General features: G+C 49.2%; 1 protein-coding gene across 1 annotated transcript; it reads right to left on the bottom strand.

Moving 5' to 3' along the window:
* Window positions 1–12,380: 12,380 nt before the first annotated feature.
* UTP11 (UTP11 small subunit processome component) lies at window positions 12,381–23,679 on the bottom strand. The gene is made up of 8 exons (XM_004266430.4): window positions 23,522–23,679; window positions 18,733–18,794; window positions 17,416–17,518; window positions 16,796–16,909; window positions 16,200–16,293; window positions 15,973–16,103; window positions 13,897–14,007; window positions 12,381–13,166 (listed from the first exon to the last, which is right to left on the bottom strand). The coding sequence occupies exons 1-8, from the start codon at window positions 23,582–23,584 to the stop codon at window positions 13,083–13,085; spliced, it is 762 nt and encodes a 253-aa protein (XP_004266478.1). The 5' UTR covers window positions 23,585–23,679; the 3' UTR covers window positions 12,381–13,082.
* Between the last annotated feature and the right edge of the window lie 2 nt (window positions 23,680–23,681).

The raw sequence follows: 23,681 nt of genomic DNA on the forward strand, positions 1-23,681 counted from the left end.
GGAAGTGCTCCCTCCATGCAGAAGCTGCTAGAGTTGACCTCAGCAGCTCATGGACAGACCTGGCCCTCTGCCAAAGCCCCTTCCTGCCACTGTGGGTTACCTGCCTTCTCCCATTGTAATCAAAATCCCTGGGGATGCTCTCCATGTCTCAGGAGAGGCAGAGAGCAGAATAGTGAAGCAGAGGGGCTGTGGGACCAGATAGATCTGGGTACAAATCCTGGCTCCACCTCTTATCAGCTGTGTGACTTTAGGCCAGCTCCTTACCCTTTCTGTGCCTCAGTTTTCTGATACGGTGACAATGGCAGCCCCTACATCATAGAGCTATTTTGAGGATTAAGGGACATGAGGTACACAAGAGTGCTCAGCATAAGTAGGTGATGGATGACTGAAAGCTGTTTTACTGTGGGGCCTGGGTAGGGCATTGTACAAAAGCAAGGGAACAGGGAAGAAAACCAAAAGGTAATGAACTTTTGCACGGATCCCACTCCGCCCAAGGCACTCTGACATAATACTTATCTGTGCACTGACTTTGTACTTTATTTTCTTTACCTCACATTAACTATTCCTATTTTGCAGATGAGGAAACTGCTACCCAGAGAGTTTGAGTGACCTAACCAAGGCAGCAAGACTAGTTAATTATAAAGCCTGGAATAAAACCCATTTTATCTGACACAAAGGTCCATGTTATTTTTATACTCCCTGCTGGGGTGAACAGCAGTGTCCAGTGCTTGGGGCATGCGCCCAAAGCGGAGGGGCTTCTAGAACTCAGGATTGGGCCAGGGAGAGAAGTAGGGACCAAGGGTATTAGAGCTAATTAGATCTGCCCCCTTCTCCACCACCGTGCAATCAGGTAAATCCCATGAGGCTCAGGGAAGCTGGATGAATCACCAAGGTCAGGAAGCCTTCCTGATGTGTCGATTCAGAGCACTGTGCACTGAGAAGCTACATATAGTGGCTAAGAATGCGGACCCTGGCATCTGCCCAGGCTTCCATCCTGGCCTCACCACCTCCTACCCATGGGACCTTGGGCAAGCTACGTATGCTTTCCATACCGCAGTTTCCTCATCTGTCAAAAGAAGACAATGACAGTACCTGCCCGGTAGGATTGCTGTGAGGATTAGATGAGAGATGATATACATAAACACTTAGAAGAGAGCCTGGCATAGTGTAAGTGCACATTAAATATTAGCTATAAAATCAACTTTATATGTACAATATATATTATTGTATAACTGCTGGGGCTGACGCAGTGCAGAAAAATAATGCCTAGTGCTTTTTCTACCCCCAGAATTATTTTTCTTCATTCTCAAAACCATTCTGGGAAGAAAAGTTCAAGCTCTCCATTCCCAGTCCACAGATGAGGAAACGGAGGCCCAAGGATTTTGAGGGACTTGCCCAAAATGACACAGAAAATTAGGCAGGTGCAATCTCCTAGTCTGTTCCCCACATCTGACTCTTTGTGGCAACCCCATACCCCCAGTAATGTGCTCTGAGCCTCTTCTAAGTACTAAGGCTCTGTGCTGGGTTCTGGGGAGACAGCACCCAGAGGGTCAGGGAAGGCCCCACAGACAATGGTACCATTAAGCTAGGTCATGAAGAATGCATGAGGGGTTGCCTCTGGGCCTCCTAGCTCAGGGCCTGATCCCAAGGAGATAAAACCACTCGGCCCCAATGCCCTCAGACCCCACGAGTTCCCCCTTCCTGAGCCTTCATGCCTCTTCCTGCCCTGCTCAGGACCCTTCCACACACCCACTTTGATCCCAACACAGAAGATTCAACTCAGGGTCAAGGCCCCTAGACCCCGTGAAGCCACCCACCATGACACTAATCTAACTATAGATTCCTTCACGTCCCAACTCCTGCTTATACTGCAACCCTGCCCAGAGGCTGACCACCAAACCATGCCACAGGGCATCCCAGCCTAAAAGGCAGGGGCCAGGTACCTGGCTCCAGGCCTCACTCTACTGTTTATCTTTAGTATGACCCAAGTTGGGTCATTTGCCATCTCTGGACCTCAATATATGAAATGGGCATTCCCTCGTTTACCTACATCCGTCCTACGTCCATCCATTCGTCCATTCACCAACCACCCATGCACCCATGCAACCATCCATTCACCCGTCTACCCACCCATCCTCTCATCCGTTCATCCATGTACCTCTTCAACCACCCACCCATGCAATTACCCAACCACTCACAATCCATCCACTCATCCCATCATACAATTCAACAGGCCCTATGTTGAGAAGCAGGAACAGACCAGTCCCCCTGTCTTTAAAACGCTCCTGGGTTAGCCTCTTCCTTTTCCTACCTCTCAGTCATGTAGAGTGGGCATGTGAGAGCCCAAGGGAGATCATTGTTTGGGAGGAAACAATGAAATCTACTGTTACATCTATGAATCTTTTGTGTCAGAGCACTGGGAACCTCCATGCCCCACTCCTTTCTTCAGGGCCCTACAGAAGATGTAGTCAGTATAGCCTCTGCATGGCCCAAGGACTCCCCTTAGCTCTAAATTCTCATTCCAGGGGTGCAGGTATTGACCTAAACTAGAGAAATTACAAAGCAAGTGAGGGAGAGAAAGGCGCTTGTGGATATAACTTCTGCCAAGGCTGAAGATCACCACTGGAGCTCAGTTTTTCTACCAGAAATGGCAGCAGTATCTCAGCACCAGAGAGATGTGGGGAAATGTTCTGGACCCAGGCCAGTCCCCACCTAGCTGTGTGACCTTGGGTAAGTCCCTGCTATTCTCTGGACCCCGATTTCCTGACCAGTGCAGTATGGGGGGTGGTCTATGGGTCCTCCCAGCTCTGAGGTGGTCCCTCTCCATCCTCACTTCCCTTCCAGCCTGGGTGGGCCTGCCCCTCTGACAATGGGGCCTCTCTGACCAGCCCACACATGAGGAGGAGTACGAGATGACGTGGCTGGTGTCCACAGCCCTGAGTCCTCTGGCTGTCCAACCCCGCCCTCTCCTGACACAAACAACCCTCAGTCACCTCCCCCTCCCACCCCCCAGAATCTGGGCATAGCTGGGGCTTGCTATGCCCTGGTCACCCCATGAATCACCCCTCTATGGTCCCCGGGGGAGTGGTCCAGGGAGCATCCTACGCCCCATGCGGGGTGAGGGCCAGAATTGCGGCCCTCAAGCAGGCAGTGTCCACAGGAACAATGGAGGCCTGTAGCTGGCAGCCGGAATGCAGCCATTGTCCTGCCCTGGCCCCCAACCCCAAGGCCTCAGGTCCCCAGGCCGGGCAGGCTGGCGTGGGTCGGTGCATCAGGCACTCGTGTGCTGCTTCCCCTCTTTGGGCAGGCGAGCGGGTGGGCCGCCGGGCCAGAGCCCACCTCCACACCCCAGCTCACAAAGGATCCCATGCACAGGGGGAGGAGAAGCGAGACAGGACCCAAGGAAGCCAAGCCGTCCTCGGACCCACCCATCCCTAGGGTACCTGGAGCAGACTCAGAGAAGGGGCCTCGCAGCTCCAAGACCCAAGCTATACATCACAGTGGGGAGGGGGACCACATTAGAATAATGCAGGATTAGAGTGGGGTTGCTATAGCGACGTATTAGGGCAATACATCTAGGGAGCCCGGCCCCTTGGTGATGTATGACTCTGCTCAGCTGAGGGGAGCAGGGGGAGGGGACATTCCCGCCCCTCCTAGGGGAAAGCAGACACCAAACATGCTCTTCGTTGGGGGAGAACATCTGCCTTGGACTCCAAAAATAGGCTTCTCAGACTCCTGTCAAGACTGAGAGAGAGGCCCCGCCAATCCAATCTCCAACAACCCCACTGGGGTCCAGGCTCAACTCAGCTTCAACTCATCCCAACTCCAGCCTCTGCCTCAGCCTCTGTCTCAGCCTCTGTGCCCCACGCCAACCTCAGCCCCAGCCTCCATCCCAGGCCCTCCAGGCTCTCTCCTTTCTGCTTCAGTGCTAAGGACCATTCCCATACTAGCTCCCCAGCATCCAGTGGGGTCAGTAGGACTATATAAGGGTGGGGGAGGGGCAAAGGAGGAGGGAGGGAGGGAGGGAGGAGTGCCCAGAAATACCCATCAACCAAACCATCAAAAGTGTTAATTTGAGAGAAGCCTGGAGAAAAAGGCTGAGGGCACCCATGCTGTCCCCTTCTCACCCACAGCCCTCCCCAAGGCAGCATTGGGGCACCCCACCCCCACCTTACCCCAGATCTGGGAATTTAACTTCGTTCTGTATATACTCCCAGGGCCACCACTGGGGTATTAGGGTGGACTAGCCCTAGAGTGAAACTTGGACGACGCTCCCAACAAAGGAGACCATGCTAATATATTTTCATGTGATATTTGTAATATTGTGTGACAAAGTCAGACCATGAGATCCCTTTCCAAGTGTTATATCAAGTTATTTGTACTGCTTGCCCCATCTCAGAGCACCCCCCCCCCCATGCTCAACCCTCTGGGGACTTCGGGAAAAGATTCTCTTGAAATAACCTGCTTGGCTATATCCACCTTGATGAGAAGAAGCAGGACAGATAACCGCCTTCAAGAATCACAGGAGCGAGGGAGGGATAAATTAGGAGGTTGGGATTAACATAGACACACTACTGTACATAAAATAGATAATCAACAAGGACCTGCTGTATAGCACAGGGAACTCTACTCAATAATCTGTAATAACCTATATGGGAAAAGAACCTGAAAAAGAATAGATATATGAATATATGTATAACTAAATCACTTTGTTGCACACCTGAAACTAACACAACATTGTAAATCAACTATACTCCAAAATAAAATTTGAAATTTTTTTAGAAAAGAAAATGCTTTAGGACCTTTCCTAGCTTCTCAAAAAAACAAAAACAAAAAAAAAACAGTCATAAGTGCGAGTATAACCCTATCCCCCTCTCTGTATCTTGACTTTCCATCTGTGTTCACATGACTGCGTATTACTCTCATTTTGTGTGTGCCTCCTCACTGAACGGTATTTTTTGTTAATTCAATCGATTACAATAATTACACAACGCCCCCCAAATTCTTCCTTTTTCCTTCGGAAAGTAACGCTCTGGCCCTGTGCCGGGGAGCGGGGGCGGGGGGGCCGCGGGTGTCTCCAGCCCCAACTGGAAGGTGCTGACCTCGACATCCCCAGCTCCCACCAGAGGAGGGCACATGTCATAAGACGAGGCAGGGTAGGAGGCGTTGCCTTCTGTGTGCACAGTCATGCGCCACCTGTGCCCATGAACACATGTGGGTAAATACACACACACACACACACACACACACACACACGCATACACTTTGGCCCTACCCTGGTGTTATCCCTGCGATGGAAGAAACTTCATCCATTATTAGAAAGAACCCATGAAGGGGGTTTCTTGTCTCACTGTCCTTCGTCCTCTGGGAGCCTCCTTGCTCACACTCACATAGACATACATGCTCACACGCCATATACGCACACACAGAGCAGTGCGAAGAGGAAGGGAAGAGAAAGGCCAAAAGAAGAAGGTAGGTGAAGACAGTGCATGTGCCCAGAGGGCAGCTCCTGGGATGGGGGCGGCAGGGTGCCTGGGGTGCACTGAGTGGGAGGGAAGCTTCGTGGCTTCCTCTCTTCCCCAGCCAGCGACCAAAGGTCAGCCCAGGCGGCTCAGCCACGTGCGGTCCACCCACCCACATCGGGTCATGTGAGACCAGGACCAAAGCCTCATCAACACGCCATTGTCCTCCAGAGCCCAGCCTTGTGCTGGAGGGAGCAAGCCCCCTCCAGCCCAAGAGCAGTCAGTGCCCCTCCAGAACCTGTGGTCCCCTCCTGAGGGGACCCTCTCAGCCCCCACCTTAAGGACAGCTGCCTGATGTTCAGGCTAATGCTATCCTCTTTGGGACCTTCCGTCCCCTTCTGAGAAATGGGAAGGAATCAGCTTTCCACTTGCACTGAGAATGCTGGGGTGGGAGTAGTGAGTGAGCAGGGGGAGGAAAGGCCCTCTTTCTCATATGCCCTCCGAGGGGTGCATATACCACCCCATGCCACCCCCCTCCCCCCCCATTCCCCACATACTGTGGAGGGGAGAGAGAGTAAAGCAGAGAGGGCCCAAGAGTTGCCCTGAAGGTCATCTTGCACGTCAGCACAGGGATGGGCCCCAGAGCCCCTTGCGCCCTGGCTCCTAGCCTGGACCACAACACAGGCTCCATTGACTCCTGGGCACCCTCTTTCCCGAGATGCACGCAAAGCTGTGGGCTCGTGGTTCCGGCCCACGGGCCCCTGAGTCCCACAAGGCTCAATGGGGCCTAGCCCCACAGGACTCACCCAGGAAAAGAGGCCAGAGCTGGCTGGCTGGACGGTGTGGGTGGAGGCTGCTGCCAAGGGGCTGGCAGGAGAGAGGGAGACGGCAGGGATGGACACTGCACCTACCCAGAATCTCCTCGATCCAGGCTATTGGCCCTCAGGGCCAACCCCTAGGCCCTGCCCTACCCAGTCCGGAGTGGAGTCAAAGATCCCCAGTGCCTCCTCTACCCACCCCGAATCCCTGCTGACTCCTTGCGAAAACAGGGACCTCTGCCCCAACGCTGAGACTAAACCTAGGGCAAATCCACCCTGGCCCACCCTCTGTCTCCTGTAAGGGAAGTCAGGTGGAGAAGGATGGTTGTGTCTGCAGGAGGGGGATCAGAGGAAAGCTGGGCTCCTGTAAGGGGAGGGCTGCCCCAGCAGGATGACAGAGAGATGATTAAACCCACAGAGAAGATTGATAAGAGAGCTAAACAGCTGCAGCTCTGCAAGGTGGGCTGGGGACAAATCTCATCTTGTCCTGGCGGCACTCTAGGGGGGCTGGGCCAGCCTGGCTGAGCTCGTGACCTACACATGCTCACCCGGCAGAGGTTGGGGCGGGGGAGGGCTGCTCCCACCTTCTTCCCCCACCCCCAGGCCTCTGATGGTGACTTCCAGAGCCCAGCCCTCACTCCTGCCGGCCCGGAGCTCGGCCCCCACTCCACACCCCCCTGTACTTAGGCAGCGCATCACTTCTCATAGGTGCCCCCTTCACCCACGGCATCTCTGCCACAGCTCTCACTCTCGTTATTATTAGATGTGATTTACAGCGGAAACGCTGAGTCAGACAAACCAAGACTCCCCAGGCAGAGGCAGTGGGAGAGGAGAGTCCAGGGGAGGTGGCCCTCTTGAGGCAGCGTTCTCGGAAGAACGTTGAGGAGATGGGGGTCCGGGATGAGCTGGAGGGTCATCTCTCCTGTTTCTCCTGTTTGTTCCAGGCCCCGGATCCTCACCTGGGTCTCTTGGACATTCAGACCCCTTTTCGGATCCCCACCCAGGTTTTCAGCCTCTGATCTTCCTCAACAAGTTGGAAGAGAATAACCCAGGGATTCAGAAGTCTTGACATCAAGGTGGTTCTGCTGGGCCGTTTCCTCATACCAGGGCTCGCGGTCCAAAGATGGAGAGAGGCAGGAAAAGTGCATTGCTGGGGTCCCATCCCCCCACTCTGCAGCAGAAAACACAGTCACTGTGGGCTCGTGTGGGCGTCCGAAGGCACCAGGACACGTGGGGCACAGTTCCTGCTCCCACCTTGTGCTGAAGAGCTCTGGCGGGCAGGTCCGTCTCTGCTCCCCAGGTCTCTGACTCCCTGGCAGGGAGGAACTGGGCATTGTTGCCAAAAATAAACGTTCGCTCTCCCGCTCCCTGGCTCCCGGCTCCCACTCATTAGGATGCGTGGCGTTTGGCTGCGGTCCCACACCTTGCAGCTCATTATAAATATGCAGTCGCTGCTGGCGCTACCCCAATCATCTCTGCAATCAGAGCTTTTAATTAGGTTAATTAAATTGTATCAAATCTCGCAGGGACGCAGTTCACTGATGCTGATGAGGCAGCCAAAACAGACCCCAGCTCCTCTGCTAATGAAGGCCGCTGCCTGCCTGCGTGGCGAGGGAGCCCGAGCGCATAATAAACAGGCGCACCCTGTGGGAGGAGCTGCTGCCCAGGCCCTGAGCTCTGGGGACCTGGCAGGGAGGGGGGTCTGCCTCCAGCCCACCAGGCTCCAGCTGCAGCAGAGACTCCCGCCCCGGGTGACCTTCGCCTTCACTATAGAAGTAACCGGGGCAGCTTCTGGAGCCCAGACAGGTGGGCAGGGTCGGGGCTCTGAGCACCTGCCACCCTTACACGGCAAACTTAGGTGTGCCCCCAAGGTTCACTGACTCCATCTGGGGTTTCCACTTTCCCTCTCCCGCAGCATGGCCCGACCAGGCCAGGACCCCATCCCCTACACACACACACACACACACACACACACACACACACACACACAGCCAGACTGAGACTACAAGGCTCATCCAGCCACTGCTGGTCTAGTCTCCATCTGCCATAGAGGCCATCTGCCCCTGTTGGGGTGGGCGTGGTCTATAATGCTACCAGGCAGTAGCAGGAGGTGGTGGCACCCCTCAGTCTCCACGTGCCAGATGGACCCTGCATCTCCCCACCTACCACTCCACCTCAAGAGCCCTCTCTGAGGGAGGCACACTTGCCCTCTGACCCCGGGATCAAATTAGCTAGAGATGCAAGACGGTCCCTCATTCCCTAGCCCCTGCCCGTCCTGAGACGGCTGTCCCAGTCCCCTGGCAATCCACAGCTGGCCACGGGGGGCCACAGGCTCCAGAGCTAGAGAGGGCCCTGCAAAGCTCCTCCCGTCTTTATGCAGGAAGGGAAGTGCTGCCACCTCCAAAGGGACTGTCCCCACCGCTCTGCTCAGCCTGGCTCCAACCCCCTCCTCTCAACCCCTCTGTCACTGGCCTCAGTGTCGCTGAGCAGCTGAGGAGAGAAGATGGGGAAATTTTCAGTGCTCTCGGGACATGTTGTTTCTGCTGTAGAAGCTGGTTTTTTGGCTTGGAAAGGTTTTTTTTTTCCACCCAGTAATGTGAAAACATGAAACCTGAAACCAACCCCCCGACATTTGCCACCGCAGAGAGAAGACTTCGGGGGAACTAGGAGAGAGCTGTAAATGAGTCAGGCTGATTCAGGGCAGGGGGGGCTGCCCAGCTGCCTCCGGGGCACCAGAGTTTCATTAACACTTATGGTCTGGGCTTGACCGTCAGGTGACACACGACAGGAGGAGAGGAAAGGACTTCCTTCCCACCCTCAACCCCAAACACAGCAGTCCCCAGATAAACTCCTCTTGCCGAGAAACAGCTAGGTCCTTGGCTCTGACTTGCACCAGCCACTACTACCACCCTCGCAGCACCACTGCCCCGACACCAGCCAGTCTGCTCCCCTCGCACAAGAAAGGAAAACGGCCATGGCCATTACCAGGGCCATCGAGGGATGCAGTCAAGACTGGGTAGGGAGAACTAGAAACCAACTCCAGTTAGGAGAGATACAGATTAGACAGCACTTCCCCAAAGTAATGATGGATTCAGGAATAAGGAACAGGGAGATTCCTTACAGGGAGTCTGAAGAAGCAGAAGAGATTTTTTTCCCCTTGACTGGAGAAGTTAGGAAAAGAGGGCAAGCAGAAGCATGAACTGGGCAGCCTCCTGAACCTCCTAACTCTACTCGCTGGACTTGGGAAAGGAGGCTCTGCCTCTCGGCGTTGCGTAGCTGCTCTGGGCTCCTTCCCTACACTTTCTGCTGAGACAGACCCAAGGGAGCTGGGCGGGAGCCCTGCCAGCAGGGAGGCCCCATGACCTGGCTGGCAAAAGAGAGCGCACCCTCTGACCCCAGGAAGTAGCCGCACAAGAAACCTGCTGACACAGCCCCAGGATGGCATCTCAGGTCCCCCATCTCCTCTGCTCACCTGGGGCTTCGGCCCACCCTTCCCCAACACGCCGTGCACGAGGCGGCTCTGTGAACCGACGCTGGGAGAACTTGAGGCGGAAGGGAGGCCGGCACCGTTCACCCACTCGCCTGTCTCAAGTCGCAACAGGCCCCAGCCTCACCGGCCTCCACAGGTAGGCAGGGCGAGTCTGCATCTGCTGGCTGCCTCCCCTGCTGGAGGCCGTGCAGCTCTTAATTGTTCGCTGCCCCACAGACAGCAGCGTGGGGAGACAGCAAGCCGTCAACAGACACTCAGAACTGCACGTGGGGAGACCCCACCATGTCTCAGTGGAACCACGCTCTGGACGACTTGGGACTCCAACACAGGCTTCCTCCATGGTCCTCACTAGAAACGTGAAGGGAAAGCCCTTTCCTGCCCAGTCCTTTGGGGGCCACACTTATCTCATGCTAGGGGAGCAGGGATGGAGAAAATCTTTTTTCACAAGAGTTCTACCATGTGGCATTAAATCCAATAAACAAATGCATACTAAGCACCTGTGAGTACTGGGCACTTTCAACAGCAGCACCCTGAGAGCTCACCCCAGCGAAGGGGCAGCAGCTCCACCTACTGGGCTCTTTCCCACCCTGTCGCCAGCAATCAGTTCAGTAAAAGATTTTATTCAAAAATAAGGGCTTCCCTGGTGGCACAGTGGCTAAGAATCTGCCCGCCAATGCAGGGGACACAGGTTCGAGCCCTGGTCCGGAAAGATCCCACATGCCACGGAGCAGCTAAGCCCACGTGCCGCCAACTACTGAGCCTGCACCCTAGAGCCAGCGAGCCACAGCTACTGAACCCACACGCCTACAGCCCGTGCTCCGCAACAAGACAAGCCACCGCAATGAAAAGCCCGCGCACCACAACGAAGAGTAGCCCCCGCTCACTGCAACTAGAGAAAGCCCATGCTCGGCAACAAAGACCAACGCAGCCAAAAATAAATAAATAAAATTAATTAATTAAAAAATATATATACAGTAAGGCCTAACACTCCCCTGCTTCAATCAGAAGGGCCCTAACAGGTGGCAGTGGCCTAAGCCAGGCTGGTTGGGTCTCTGCTGGAGAGACCTGGGGCTTCCATGTCACCCGTGGAGCTGCTGCCTTGGACACTTGGATTGTACAAACCTGAACGACACGTGTCCTGCCAAGAAAAATGTTCTCCACCTCTGCAAGCCGCCACGTTCTCCCGGCACAGCCACAGCAGGGCGCCACCAAGAGCCCAAAGCAGCCCTGGCCCTGGAGGGGTGGATGCAGAAGAAACAACAGTCTCTTTCCCAAGCAAGGAGCCAGAAGTCTGAGGTTCCAATGGGCACTAAAACGTCAAAGCCCTTGGCCTATTTTCAGGACCCATGAGGCTGGAGCCTCTTAGGTTAAACACAGGGGCAGCCAATCTCTTCCCTTAGAATCCTCGGGCCTCGGAGACAGCCTTCAGTTTAAGAGCAGCTCAGGACCCCTAGCTTTATTCCCTTACAGTGAGTGCTCTGATCACTTCTACCCGGAACTTTGTACTCAGAGAAGATGGACCTTCCTGCTCCATTTGGCCTGTACGCCTACATAGCATTTGAGGACTTGTGGGTGTGTAATCTGCGTACGTGAAACCCCAGTGGTGTGTTCGTGCACACACCTGTGTTTATGAAGCCTTGTCCATCTACTCCCGAGAGCCTAGAAAGTGTGCGCACCTTTGGGCGTGCGCTTCACCAGAAGGCCTGTAGGTATACCTCCACCCTCCTCCCACCTTCCTCCCCGGCGGGGGCAAGGCAGCCACAGCAGCAGCAGCACGCAAGCTGTTCTGTCCCAGGAACAGACTGCTGCTGGATCTGTTTGCTCCTCTGTCCAACGCCCATGGGATGAGTCCCTTTCCTGACTCAGGTCTCAAGTCTCCAGACACCTCTGTCATAAGACCATCAGCATTTACTTAGCACAGCACCTTCCCAGACTGGGAAGCACTACCTTCCTGAAGGCAAAAGCTGCTAGCTTCTAGTCCCCTGGCCCTTCTTCCCGCTTTCCAGGGCTCCCAGATCTGAATCCCACTGAGTACACCCTTAGGGAACAGGCTTTCATTTCAGGCTTTGTATAAGAACATAAGAGTCACAGGAATTTATTAAGCTTTAGTAACTTTTCCTTTTAAATACCTGCAGAAGGGTGCTCTCCCCCCTCCAGGGGGTGAGGTGTAAGCGAGCCTCCCAGAATCCTGCTCCTCACACATCTGCTGTAAGCACGCTCAGCCCTGTCCTGACTGGCCTCGGCCTACCATCCCTGTGTGGGCAAGTAAGGGAAGGGTGAGACTCTGGGAGGTCCATGTGTCTGCCGCACACACGCTGGGATATCTATTTCTAGGCTGAAGGCCTGTACCAAGCCATTTATAGCCTTGGAACCAAGAGCTGGCCAGGAGGGCAGGAACGGAGAGCCAGGTCTGTTCTGATCTGAGCTTCATCAATAAAGAATAGGTGCCCCTGTGAGTTCTTAATTCCAAGGGTTTCTATCTGCAGCTGTAAAGTGTAAAAGAAAAAAAGTCCTTCCTGGCTAACTTATGCAGCCACCGGAATATCCAATAAATTAAGAATGAATGAGGGTAAAATCAGGCTACCCACTGGTTAAAACATTATGCAAACATTAGAAATATTTACTTTAATTTTTACTATGAGCATATATTACTTTTAAAAATTTAATGATGTAACAAAATGGAAAAGAGCTAATGATTTAACAGTAAGTGAAAAAAGTAGGCCATAAAGGTGTTTAATTACAACTACAAAACACAAAAACCAGTGCCAACCTCTACAGAATGGAGGAACTCAACCAGAATGCTCTTGATAGTCGTTCACCTCCATTTCCCTAACCTCCCAGCATAGTTAAGCATGCAACAGCTATCTGTCGTTCTTGAATAAGTATTGGGATTAGAGATGAACTCACGTGTTTTCCAAATTTGCTATATAAAAGATTATGTAACTTTTATAATGAAAAAACATGAAAGTATATAAAAATAAGACTGATTTCAGGGAATTCCTTGGTGGTCCAGTGACTGGGACCTGGCGCTTTCACTGCCTTGGGCCTGGGTTTGATCCCTGGTCGGGGACCTGGGATCCTGCAGGCTTCGCGCAGCGGCCAAAAAAAAAAGACTGATTTCAACAATTCAACAACCCACAAACAATTTAGACGGGGGAAGGGGCTTTAACACTGTTCACATCAAATGTCAGATCTATAATAAATTATGGTTATAAACAGGAAAACCAAGTCACTTAGAAGAGTGGAATCTGAAGTTACTGGAAAAAAAACATAAACTCTTCCACGTGGAATGACAGGCTTATCTTTAACACTTCAACGTTTTCGACGACTCTCAAATTTGTAAATAGCTGGGGAGTTGACTGTTTCTTTCTTCACCTTCACCTTCTGAGTTTTATCCTACAAAAGAGTAAAAAGTTACCAGTAAATAGTAGGAGAGGTCTGTGTAAAACAGCAAGTTTAATAAACTACCTATTAGAAAGCCCCTAATTCAGCCCGTCTCAATGTTCAAGAGAGACAAAGCCCTTTGTCCTAAGGCATCCCCGACGCAATGAGTCAAGTTCTCCCCTGGGCATCTATAATGAGGCTGGCTGTGCAGAAGTTCTTGTGAAAATTGAGAAGAAAGGTACTTAAATCATTATCTTGTAGGGCTTCTTCTCTTACTGAACCCCAGTTGAGAAAGGCAGACCAAAATGATCTGCAAAGCTGAAAATCTTGACATTTAAAGGAATGATAATATGAAAGGGGCATCTTATATTCCTTAGCTCTGCTATTTAACTACACAATGTTGTCTATTTTTAAACACCAGTGAGTGACACGCACTGTTTTATTAACCTGTTTAAATGTTACAGATAGCTGCTCATAAGCTATAAAGTTCATATGCCACCCGATCCTACCCTTTGCTGTTCCAAAGCACTGACTAATAAGCAAGCCCCTTATTACCTTCTTAATCAAGGAACATTTCAACACTGTCAGAGTAACAGACACTGGCTCAAACCACTGCCCCTGAGGAGCAGACATTTTCACTGGGGTTGGTTTACACACAGCTGAAATCCAGTCTCAGTTTAGAACTTTACAAGGAAAAAAATAAAATAAAATAAAATGAAGGCCTAAGGCTCTCTCTTCTCACCAGAAGATCTTTGCGAGTCTGAATTTTCTGTGCAATAACAAACAATTTCTTCTCGCGCTCAATCCGCTGTGTCAGGCAGTTATACTGCTTTTGCCTCTCTTTCGCTATTTGCTGCAGAAGAAACACACATTTTCAGTAAAACAATAACAGGGTAAAAATGAGTAAGAAACTGTTTCTTAATCCACTTGGGCCCAAATGCATAAATAGTTTCATCAATTCCCTCCTTACCCCAGAATCAACGTAACAAGAGACTCTGAAGTTGGCCATTTTAGGAACACCACATTCCAGAGCTCCATGGAAACTTGGAGCCTTGCCCATGGACACAAGGCTCACCTGGAACAGAATCAGGACTGCGCCTCGAGTCTCACAGATCCCAGGAATCTTTCCACTACTACACTGAGCTGTCTGAGCGTCCCGGTTACCTAACGTGCAGGAATGAACCAGTGCTGGAAACCCTACACAATGAGTAGAGAAGCAGAGAAGGGCCACCGGGCAGTGTGCTGGTGTCAGAACCGCGGAACTCAGAGAGCAGAAGGACTCTGTCAGTGGAAGCTGACCTGAAAGTTCTCACTGCTGATGACCCCTCGAAGACCAATGGTCCTTCAATGTGGGGGGATCACAGACCTCTGAGAAACTGATGAAAGCTTTGGATTCTTTCTTGACATAAATGTATATATGTATTCGTACAAATTCATACAAACGTATATATACCCAGTCACACAAAATTTCAAGGTGGGAAGAAGGTGTTCATAGACTTCCTAAAGCCCATTCATGGATTGCTCACCCCCTCCAAGTTACAGACTAAAAATTCCCTTGCAAGCCACCCACCAGCAGCAGTCTCTTAATAAAAATAATTTTGCTTTAAACAAGACAGTCAAAAGAAACAACACCACTAGACAAAAAGGGCAATCCAAACCTTCCCAACTTCTCAAAAGGTAAGATGGTGAACTACTCTACACAGGACTTTGGAACACCAATCTCTTTAGGGACTACTGCAATACTTGAGAAGTGTCGGCGACACAGCTAATTGAAAATACAACTACATGACAAAGAGGGTTATCACTAGAATACCAGTCAGCCGGCTCCTCGGCTGGAAGTGTTATCTACACAGAGGGGAATATTACTGGGCCTTGGATTTAAACAATTCACCAATCCTAGCGTAGTCTCACAGCAGTGGTTTCAGACAGCTTTTGTTTTCACTTTATTGCACAGACTGTTGATTTATGGGATTACCCAATATAATCAAACTAATTAGGGGTATTTATATTACTAAAGCAAGTTTAGCTGCCTCTGAGCTAGAGAAGCTGCTGTGAAATTAAACAAAGCTGATGCAGTGTAAATGATTCAAATCCAAACAGAACAGCTGTCTGCTTGAAACACACTGACAGCATTTTTTTAAATGAATCAGTCAGAAGTAAGAGTGCAACTCCAGAAGACTTGGAGAAAAAGCATGTCTTCTCACAAACCCAGTTACAGTGATGGAAAGCACCGTAAGGACAAGTCAATACAAAAGTTGGGGTACAAATGCAGAACATGAAAGACCTTTTGATATGCATATTCACTGTTAAAGGTTTAATATCAAAGTATACCAAATCCCTTCATCTTCTGTGTCCCCTCCTTTCTCTGCCTTTTAAAACTGTTGGCACCTGTTAGAAGCATTGAAAGCACAAAGCCCAGGGTCAGAGGTAGGATTCAAATGCAGACCTAGGGAATTCCCTGGTGGTCCAATGGTTAGGACTCAGTGCTTTGCCGGGGCCCGGGTTCAATCCGTGGTCAGGAAACTAAGATCCCGCAAGCCTCGCAGCATGGCCAAAAAAAAAAACAAAAAAAACCCAAAACAAATGCAGACCTAAAGGCCAGAAAGTAAGCTCCTGACCACTATGCTACACGTCCTCTAATCTTAGAAACTAAGGAACCCTTCTCCACTTCCGTTCACATCGCCAAATCCTCCTTCCACTTCTCTAAGAGAACTTAGTAAGTTTTCCAAAAATAATCATCTTAAATGCAGTAGGGAGAAAAAAAAAAAGAACCCAGATTCCCATAAACTCAGACCTGAAGAAAAATGGAGAAAATTACCTTAAGTCGAGTCTGATTGTTAACTCCTTTCACTTTCTCCTTCTGCAAGGTCTCTATCGTAGGTCTGTTAAAGACTCTGTCGACTAGTTCTGGAGCTGTTCGCAGGTGAGTTGCAATATCAAACTGTTCGACTAAAAGTCAAGACAATCCTTAAGGCGCTGTCTCTGACACCAAACAACACAGACCAATATGCTAGACTGTCCCAGAAACTTTCAAACATTTCATACCTTCCTTTTTGGTGTCAAAAAAAAACACATGCTTCTTCTGTTGCTTCCCCTGGAAATCCAGCAGATGGAGCTCTGATTTTAGTCTTTCAATTTTCTAGGATACAGAATATGGTCTCATTTTATATTGGGTTCTTCTAGGGTATCAGAAATGAATTTGCACAAGTTTAGACCATTCCACATCATTATCACCAGCCAGCAAAGAATCTGTTTCATTCTTTTAAAAGAAAGGACCACTAACATTTATCAAGCACCAACCACATGTCAGGTAGGGGGCTAGCTAGGCACTACACAAAACTCATTTAATCCTTACAACAATCCTATGAGACAGAAATGTGGAAACAGCCCCAGGGAAGTTAATTTGCCCATAATCATGGGGCTAATGAATGGCAGAGCCAGAGTTTAAACCTAAGTCTGTCTCAAACTTGACCTCTTTCCACTCCACCATGCTGACTATACTTTTAAACCATTATCATAATTAAGTGTACTTTAAGATTGGAAATGCCAGAAGAAATCAACTTACAACTCAAGATCAATGGATTTCTATTTCTCTTCTTAACCAACAAAAACATATCAGAATAAAGAGTTTTAGTTGTTACCTTAGCTTCTGCAACCCTTTTCATTTCTACATATTTGACATCCTGAGTTCTCATTAGTTTCAGCTGTTCTGGAGTTACTTCTTCCTTAGTCTCCTTAATCACATGAACTCCATCCTAAAATCCAAATTTAAAAGATACGTTTCCTATTAGATTAAAATCATTAATAAGTTGTTGGCATAGTTCGTGGCTGGAACAAAGACAACCAAAGGCAACATACAACAGCAACACAATGCACCAGGCCCCCAAGACACACATTCAATTCAGCACCTCCAATCACCCTCTCAGAATAGCTCCAGGCATCAGACAACTGCAAACGCATGCTGCTCATGAAGGGGCAGCTTTGCCTTTTGCATAATGACCAGGAGCACCTGACCAACTGGAGAAGAGCTAAATAAAAGCCCAGGGTCCTAGCTATCCATCTCCTCCCCCATCCTTATTTTCCTTGTTGAGTTGGAGCTCAAAACACCAACTGAGGGACTGCCCTGGCAGTCCAGTGGTTAAGACTCTGTGCTTCCACTGCAGGGGGCATCGGTTCAATCCCTGGTTAGGGTACTAAGATCCCACATGCCATACGGCATTGCAGGGGAAAAAAAAAACCAACTGATCCATTAGGCACCCACCTGGAGTTTAACCCGAGTCATTTTATAGTAGAATTCATCTGGATTTTTTTCAAGAGCCTTCTTCCGGAGAGCTCTAAGGTATTTTTGCTTTTTCCGGTAGTCACTGAAAAGCAGGTTAAACAACGTTCATGGCAAAAAAGAAAAAAAAAAACCACAACAAGCAAACTTTACAGCATCTAATGATACATAAAAAATGAAACTCAAAAAAGCCAAAGGAGTGACTACATTCGACCCACACTCCAATGTCACACTCCAGTGTCAGATGTTGAGCTCATCTCTTTGTGGGTCCTCTCCTATCCCTGTTCTACCTGGAATTAACAGTCCCCATTTCACATAAGTTTTACTGCCATCTACATCATTACAGGGAGAGACCCAACAAAGCACAAATTACAACTCCTCAGACGGGGTTCTGATGCAAGCTTGGGCACCGAGTGATCAAATTAGGTTCAGAAACTACACGTTGTAGTATAGCATAGTGACTAGAATTGTGGACTCTGGAGCAAGACTGTCTGGGTTCAAATCTTGGCTCCACCACTTCTGGCTGAGTAATCTTGCATAAATTAGTTAACCATTCTGTATCCCAACTTAATCTGTGAAATGGGTGTGATAATAATAGTATCCCCAAAGACCGCTGGAATAAATGCATGTAAAAATGGTAACTCTCTTAGAACACTGCCTGGCCTAATGACAGCACTCAGTTATTATTATTTGCCTGAAAAACTCTGGAACCCAGAGCAATCCACTTAATCCATCACCAGCTGCTCCGGGGGCATAAAAAGGACCTCAGCTGACCTGCATGGCTAACAAATAATTATAAAATGTTTTGTAAATAAAGTGCTAAGGAAGAAGAATAGAGATGATTGTTTTATAAAATGTTTTCGAAGTTCATCATCACCCACACTCAGTCCCATGAATCCATCTTTCACATGTCTTCATTCCACACCACACATGGTGATGTAAGAGACTCAACAACTGGAATGTTAGATTCTATCTTGAACTTCAAGAAAAGGGAGAGAAAAAAGATTCAGCTTTTAGCTCAACACCAAGGCAGAAGCAAACCAAAGCCACTCTGAGAAAACGATCTGGAGCAACATAATAAAAAAAATTCTCAATGCAACTACAGTTAAATAAATAAGGCTCTGCCTAAACAAAGAGAGAAGTTTAGGGTCCCAGAAAAGTACTGACAGGCTGCCAGGGCTTTGGCCATTTTATCAATGGCAGGAAATATCCCCGGCTGGACACTCAGGCAATTCAGCTGTAGTACAGGGAGGCTGTAAGCTTTTCTGGCAGCACGGCTCCCAGAAAGACTGTACTCACTCTGCACGAAGTTTGTAATCTTTCTTTTTCTCCAGCAGGCCCAGATGTTTTCGAAAGCTGGGCTAGAAGACAAAAGGGGGAAAAAAGTGCTTAGTTTCCTCAGCAAACACATACCCGAATCAACAGTACACCTGACAGGAACAAGAATCTCTGGAGCGTTCAGTAAATCCATGTCCTGGCAGCCAATGTGCTATCCTGTTCCCTCCCCTCCCCCAAATGGGCACTGCCCAAGGATGAGAGGCCAATGCAGGCGCCAGAGAGGTCACAAGTGCTGCCGTAGTAGGCTTCTTGGCCTATTAAGGACAGAGAAAGGCAACAATGACTCGGCACTAAGAAAGCAGTTGCCAGTTGTACTAAAATTACTACAGACTTAATCCAAGGGTTTATAAAATACTATGAAGGGAAAACATAGTAACAGGGAAGCAACTGTGGTTAAGAGAGCTAAATTTAGAGTCTGAAGAACTGGGTTCAAATCCAAGCTTTACCTCTTAACAGTCTGTGACTCTGGGCACTTCACTTAACATCTCTGAGCTCCTGTTTCCTAGCTATAAAATAAGAACAGTAAGATCTACTTCTCACGACTATCCTGAGGATTTAATGAGCCTCTGTAAGTGGTAGCTGCCCGCACACAGCCTGGCACATAGCTGGTGTCCAGCATATGTGTACTGTTATTATTCTAATTTCGGTACTAAGCATGAGAGAAAACCAAGTATGACAAAAAATACTTTCTCTGATACAGAACTTGGATAGCATGAAGGTACAAGGATTAAATCTTGGTATTATCTTTCTACAAGCTATCACTACTTGAGCACTTAACCTACGGCAAGGTCAGTGCTAGATGCTTTTGCCTACATCATCATGATAGGCCACATTTATTAAGAATTACCATTACATTTTAGGAAAATGTGAAAATATAAAATTAAAAGAAAGAAAAGAAAATCACTATAAAGAATTTGTATGGGGACTTCCTGGTGGCGCAGCGGTTAAGAATCTGCCTGCTGGGCTTCCCTGGTGGCGCAGTGGTTGAGAGTCCGCCTGCCCATGCAGGGGACACGGGTTCGTGCCCTGGTCTGGGAAGATCCCACATGCCGCAGAGCGGCTGGGCCCGTGGGCCATGGCCACTGAGCCTGCGCGTCTGGAGCCTGTGCTCCGCAACGGGAGAGGCCGCAACAGTGAGAGGCCCGCGTACCGCAAAAAAAAAAAAAAAGAATCCGCCTGCCAATGCAGGGGACACAGGTTCGATCCCTGGTCCGGGAAGATCCCACGTGCCGCAGAGCAACTAAGCCCATGCGCCATAACTACTGAGCCTGTGCTCTAGAGCCCGTGAGCCACGACTACTGAGTCCTTGTGACTAGAGCCCATGCTCTGCAACAAGAGAATCCACCACAATGAGAAGCCCCCGCATCGCGACGAAGAGTAGCCCTCACTCACTGCAACTAGAGAAAGCCTGCGCCCAGCAATGAAGACTCTACACTTCCAAAATTTTTTTAAAATTAAAAGAATTTGTATGTACTTTTACTTTGCTTTGTAAAATCTAGGAGTTTTGACATTCCCAGAAGGTAAAAAAAAATTCCTGTTCTCTTGTTAGGATGAGTATGTAACATGAGTAAATAAAATTTTTATCAAGGTGAAAAAAAAAAATGAAATACTGTTACAAAGCAATCTGCTATGCTCCTTACACACAATGTCATTTATCCCCAAACAATCATGGAAAGTGGATAAAGCAGGCACTACTGTTACCCCAATTTTCCAAAAAGGGAATGAGTTTTAGAGAACAACTTGCCCAAGAACATAGACAGAACTAGTAAGTGGCAAAAATAGAACGAGACCTATTCTATCTGGGGCCACAGTCTGATCTTCCCCACCCTCCTACACTGCATCCTCTTCCACTTTGAATATTCTCGATGTTTGAGGCAGTACATAAACTTCGCTACTGTTTAAACTTGTATAATAACTTGAGTGGAATTTTTTTTATTTATTTCTTTATTTACTTGTTGGATGCATTGGGTCTTCGTCACTACACGCAGACTTTCTCTAGCTGCGGCGAGCGGGGGCTACTCTTCGTTGTGGCGCGTGGGCTTCTCATTGCAGTGGCTTCTCTTGTTGTGGAGCATGGGCTCTAGGTGCGTGGGCTTCAGTAGTTGTGGCATGCAGGCTCAGTAGTTGTGGCTCGTGGACTCTAGAGTGCAGGCTTCAGTAGTTGTGGCACACGGGCTTAGTTACTCCATGGCACGTGGGATCTTCCTGGACCAGGGCTCGAACCCATGTCCCCTGCCTTGGCAGGCGGATTCTTTTTTTTTTTTTTTGCGTTATGCGGGCCTCTCACTGTTGTGGCCTCTCCCGTTGCGGAGCACAGGCTCCGGACGCACAGGCTCAACGGCCATGGCTCACGGACCCAGCCGCTCCGCGGCATGTGGGATCTTCCCGGACCGGGGCACGAACCTGTGTCCCCTGCATCGGCAGGCGGACTCTCAACCACTGCGCCACCAGGGAAGTCCTTGGGTGGGATTTTTAACAGTCTCCTCTCTCATCCTCTACCTTGAAGTGATGCAAGAAATAACTCAATATTTAAAATAATACCCAAGCCCTCTCTTGATCATTATTATTTTAATTATAGCAGACAAAGAGAAGTTGACAGAGAATAGAGAAAGAAAACTCAAGGGTCAAAAGAGCAACAAAGTGGGCTTCCCTGGCTCTCGTCAATGTGTTTACCAACCTTTCCAGCATGGCCTCCTCCTCACCTCTCCCACAAAGACCCTCTATTCCCACTCAGACATGGCCATGTCATGCTCTTTGCCTCTGTCTTGTCTACGAATCCAAATCAACTACCCACAACTGTGCCTTTGGACACACTATTCAACCTCTTTAAGCATCAGGTTCCTCATTTGTATTGATACAAATGAGGCTAACAGCTGCCTCACAGGAATGCTGTAGGATTATACAAGATAATCCTTGTACAGCATGTTGGGCTGTACCTAGCATACAGTCAGTGCTCAAAAAGTGACAGTTATGGGGCTTGCCTCGTGGCACAGTGGTTAAGAATCCACCTGCCAATGCAAGGGACATGGGTTCGAGCCCTGGTCCGGGAAGATCCCACGTGCCGCGGAGCAACTAAGCCCGTGTGCCACAACTACTGAGCCTGCGCTCTAGAGCCAGCGAGCCACAACTACTGAAGCCTGTGCGCCTAGAGCCTGTGCTCCGAAACAAGAGACACCACCATAAAGAGAAGCCCGCGCAACACAGTGAAGAGTCGCCCCCGCTCACCGCAACTAGACAAAGCCCACACTCAGCAACGAAGACCCAACACAGCCAAAAATAAATAAATAAAATAAATTTTTTTTTTAAGTTGACAGTTATTATCATCGCCTTCCAAGTCCAACAAGTTTCACTGTGATGCTTTCTCTCATCATCTCTCCTCTTCCCACTCATGTTCCTTATTGAGCATTTTTGTTTGTTTTTTAATTTGGGTTTTTTTTCCCCTTTCTTTTTTTTTCCCCCCCTCATTGGGCATTTTTTTATGCATCTCTTATAAAGTTGCTTCTTTATTCAACTTTTAGTAGCCTCTGGATTCAAAACACTTGGTCTGATCCCTGGCTTTGCTGATTGCCACCTACAGCTGTATGTCTTTGGGCAAATTACTTAACCTATCTGAGCCTCAGCTTCCCCATCTGCAAATGTAAGAAAATAATAGTACCTACTTCCACACACTCTTGAGAGATAAATGAGATAATAAGGGTAAAGCATTTTGCACTTTGTCTGGCTCTGGCACACAGCAAGCACTTCTAGCTGTTATTATTTTTAGATAGATCCACACAGGGCTCCAAACAAGGTGGCAAATTATCGATACACTACTCCCAGCACACCACTGAGCATACAGCAAGTGCACAATAAATGTCTGATAAATGCTATTAAGCAGGAAGACTGAACTGTGGTTGGGAGGCCTTAGTTCCATCCCATCCATCAGTGACACAGCTTTAGACACATCATTCTCTTTCTCTTCCCCATCTGTAAAATGAAATTGCACCAGACATCCCTAAGGGCCTTTCTGGATCAGATATTGTGTGATTCCTGAGAACAGAAGAATAAATGGATTCTGCATATATTAAATGAATTTCCACTCAATCTCTCCACACAGACACACCCTCCACAGAAGTCCTGCAATTGTTTATTCGGTCTGAATTTGGTGTTTGTGACTGGGCAAGTCAATTCTGTTCTTTGGACCTCAGTTTCCTCATCTGTATAATGGGGTTGGAAAACACCAACATTACATGGTGAGACATAAACAAAAAGCCTACGTGGAAGATCTCCATGGATCTCAAAGCCCAGGCATGATGATGATAGCACATTAATTAACTCCAATCTCTTCGGGATCAGCCCGCATACACAGCGGACAGGGCCGAGTATCTTTAGATGTGGATTCCAGTTCCAGCGGGGACACTTATTGGCTGTGTGAACTTTGACCTCAACTTCTCCAGAGAAGATCAAGCACTTTACACACAGTATCTCATTTAACTACTTCAATGAAACCTTGCAAGATAGCTTTGATTATCTCCCAGGAATAGGGACAGCTGTGCTCTCCTAGCTAGAACGACCACCCACTCCTCCCCGAATCGCGAGGGCCCGCCCCAGCCACGCCTGCGTCGTCAGCATATATTTGCATGTATTTACAAGCAACATCTCCGCACAGAAAAGGCCAGGACCCGCAGCTGGGTTGGTGGGGGGGTAGGGCCGGGGCGAGAACAGCACATGGGGCCACCGGCCAGCGTTCGTGGGGCCCGTGCGGTCCTACCTGGCTTCGCTCTCTGTGTTCCCGCTGCCGCGACTTAGCCGCTTTCCGAAAAGCCGCCGCCATGTCTGCTCAGTCCTGGAAAAGCTCAATAGACAACGCCGGGTCCGCACCGCCTCGTCCACTGACCCTACCGGATATAGGCCAAGCCGCCAGAGGTTTA

This window comes from Orcinus orca, chromosome 1 (genome assembly GCF_937001465.1).
Source record: "Orcinus orca chromosome 1, mOrcOrc1.1, whole genome shotgun sequence".
NCBI lineage: Eukaryota > Metazoa > Chordata > Mammalia > Artiodactyla > Delphinidae > Orcinus > Orcinus orca.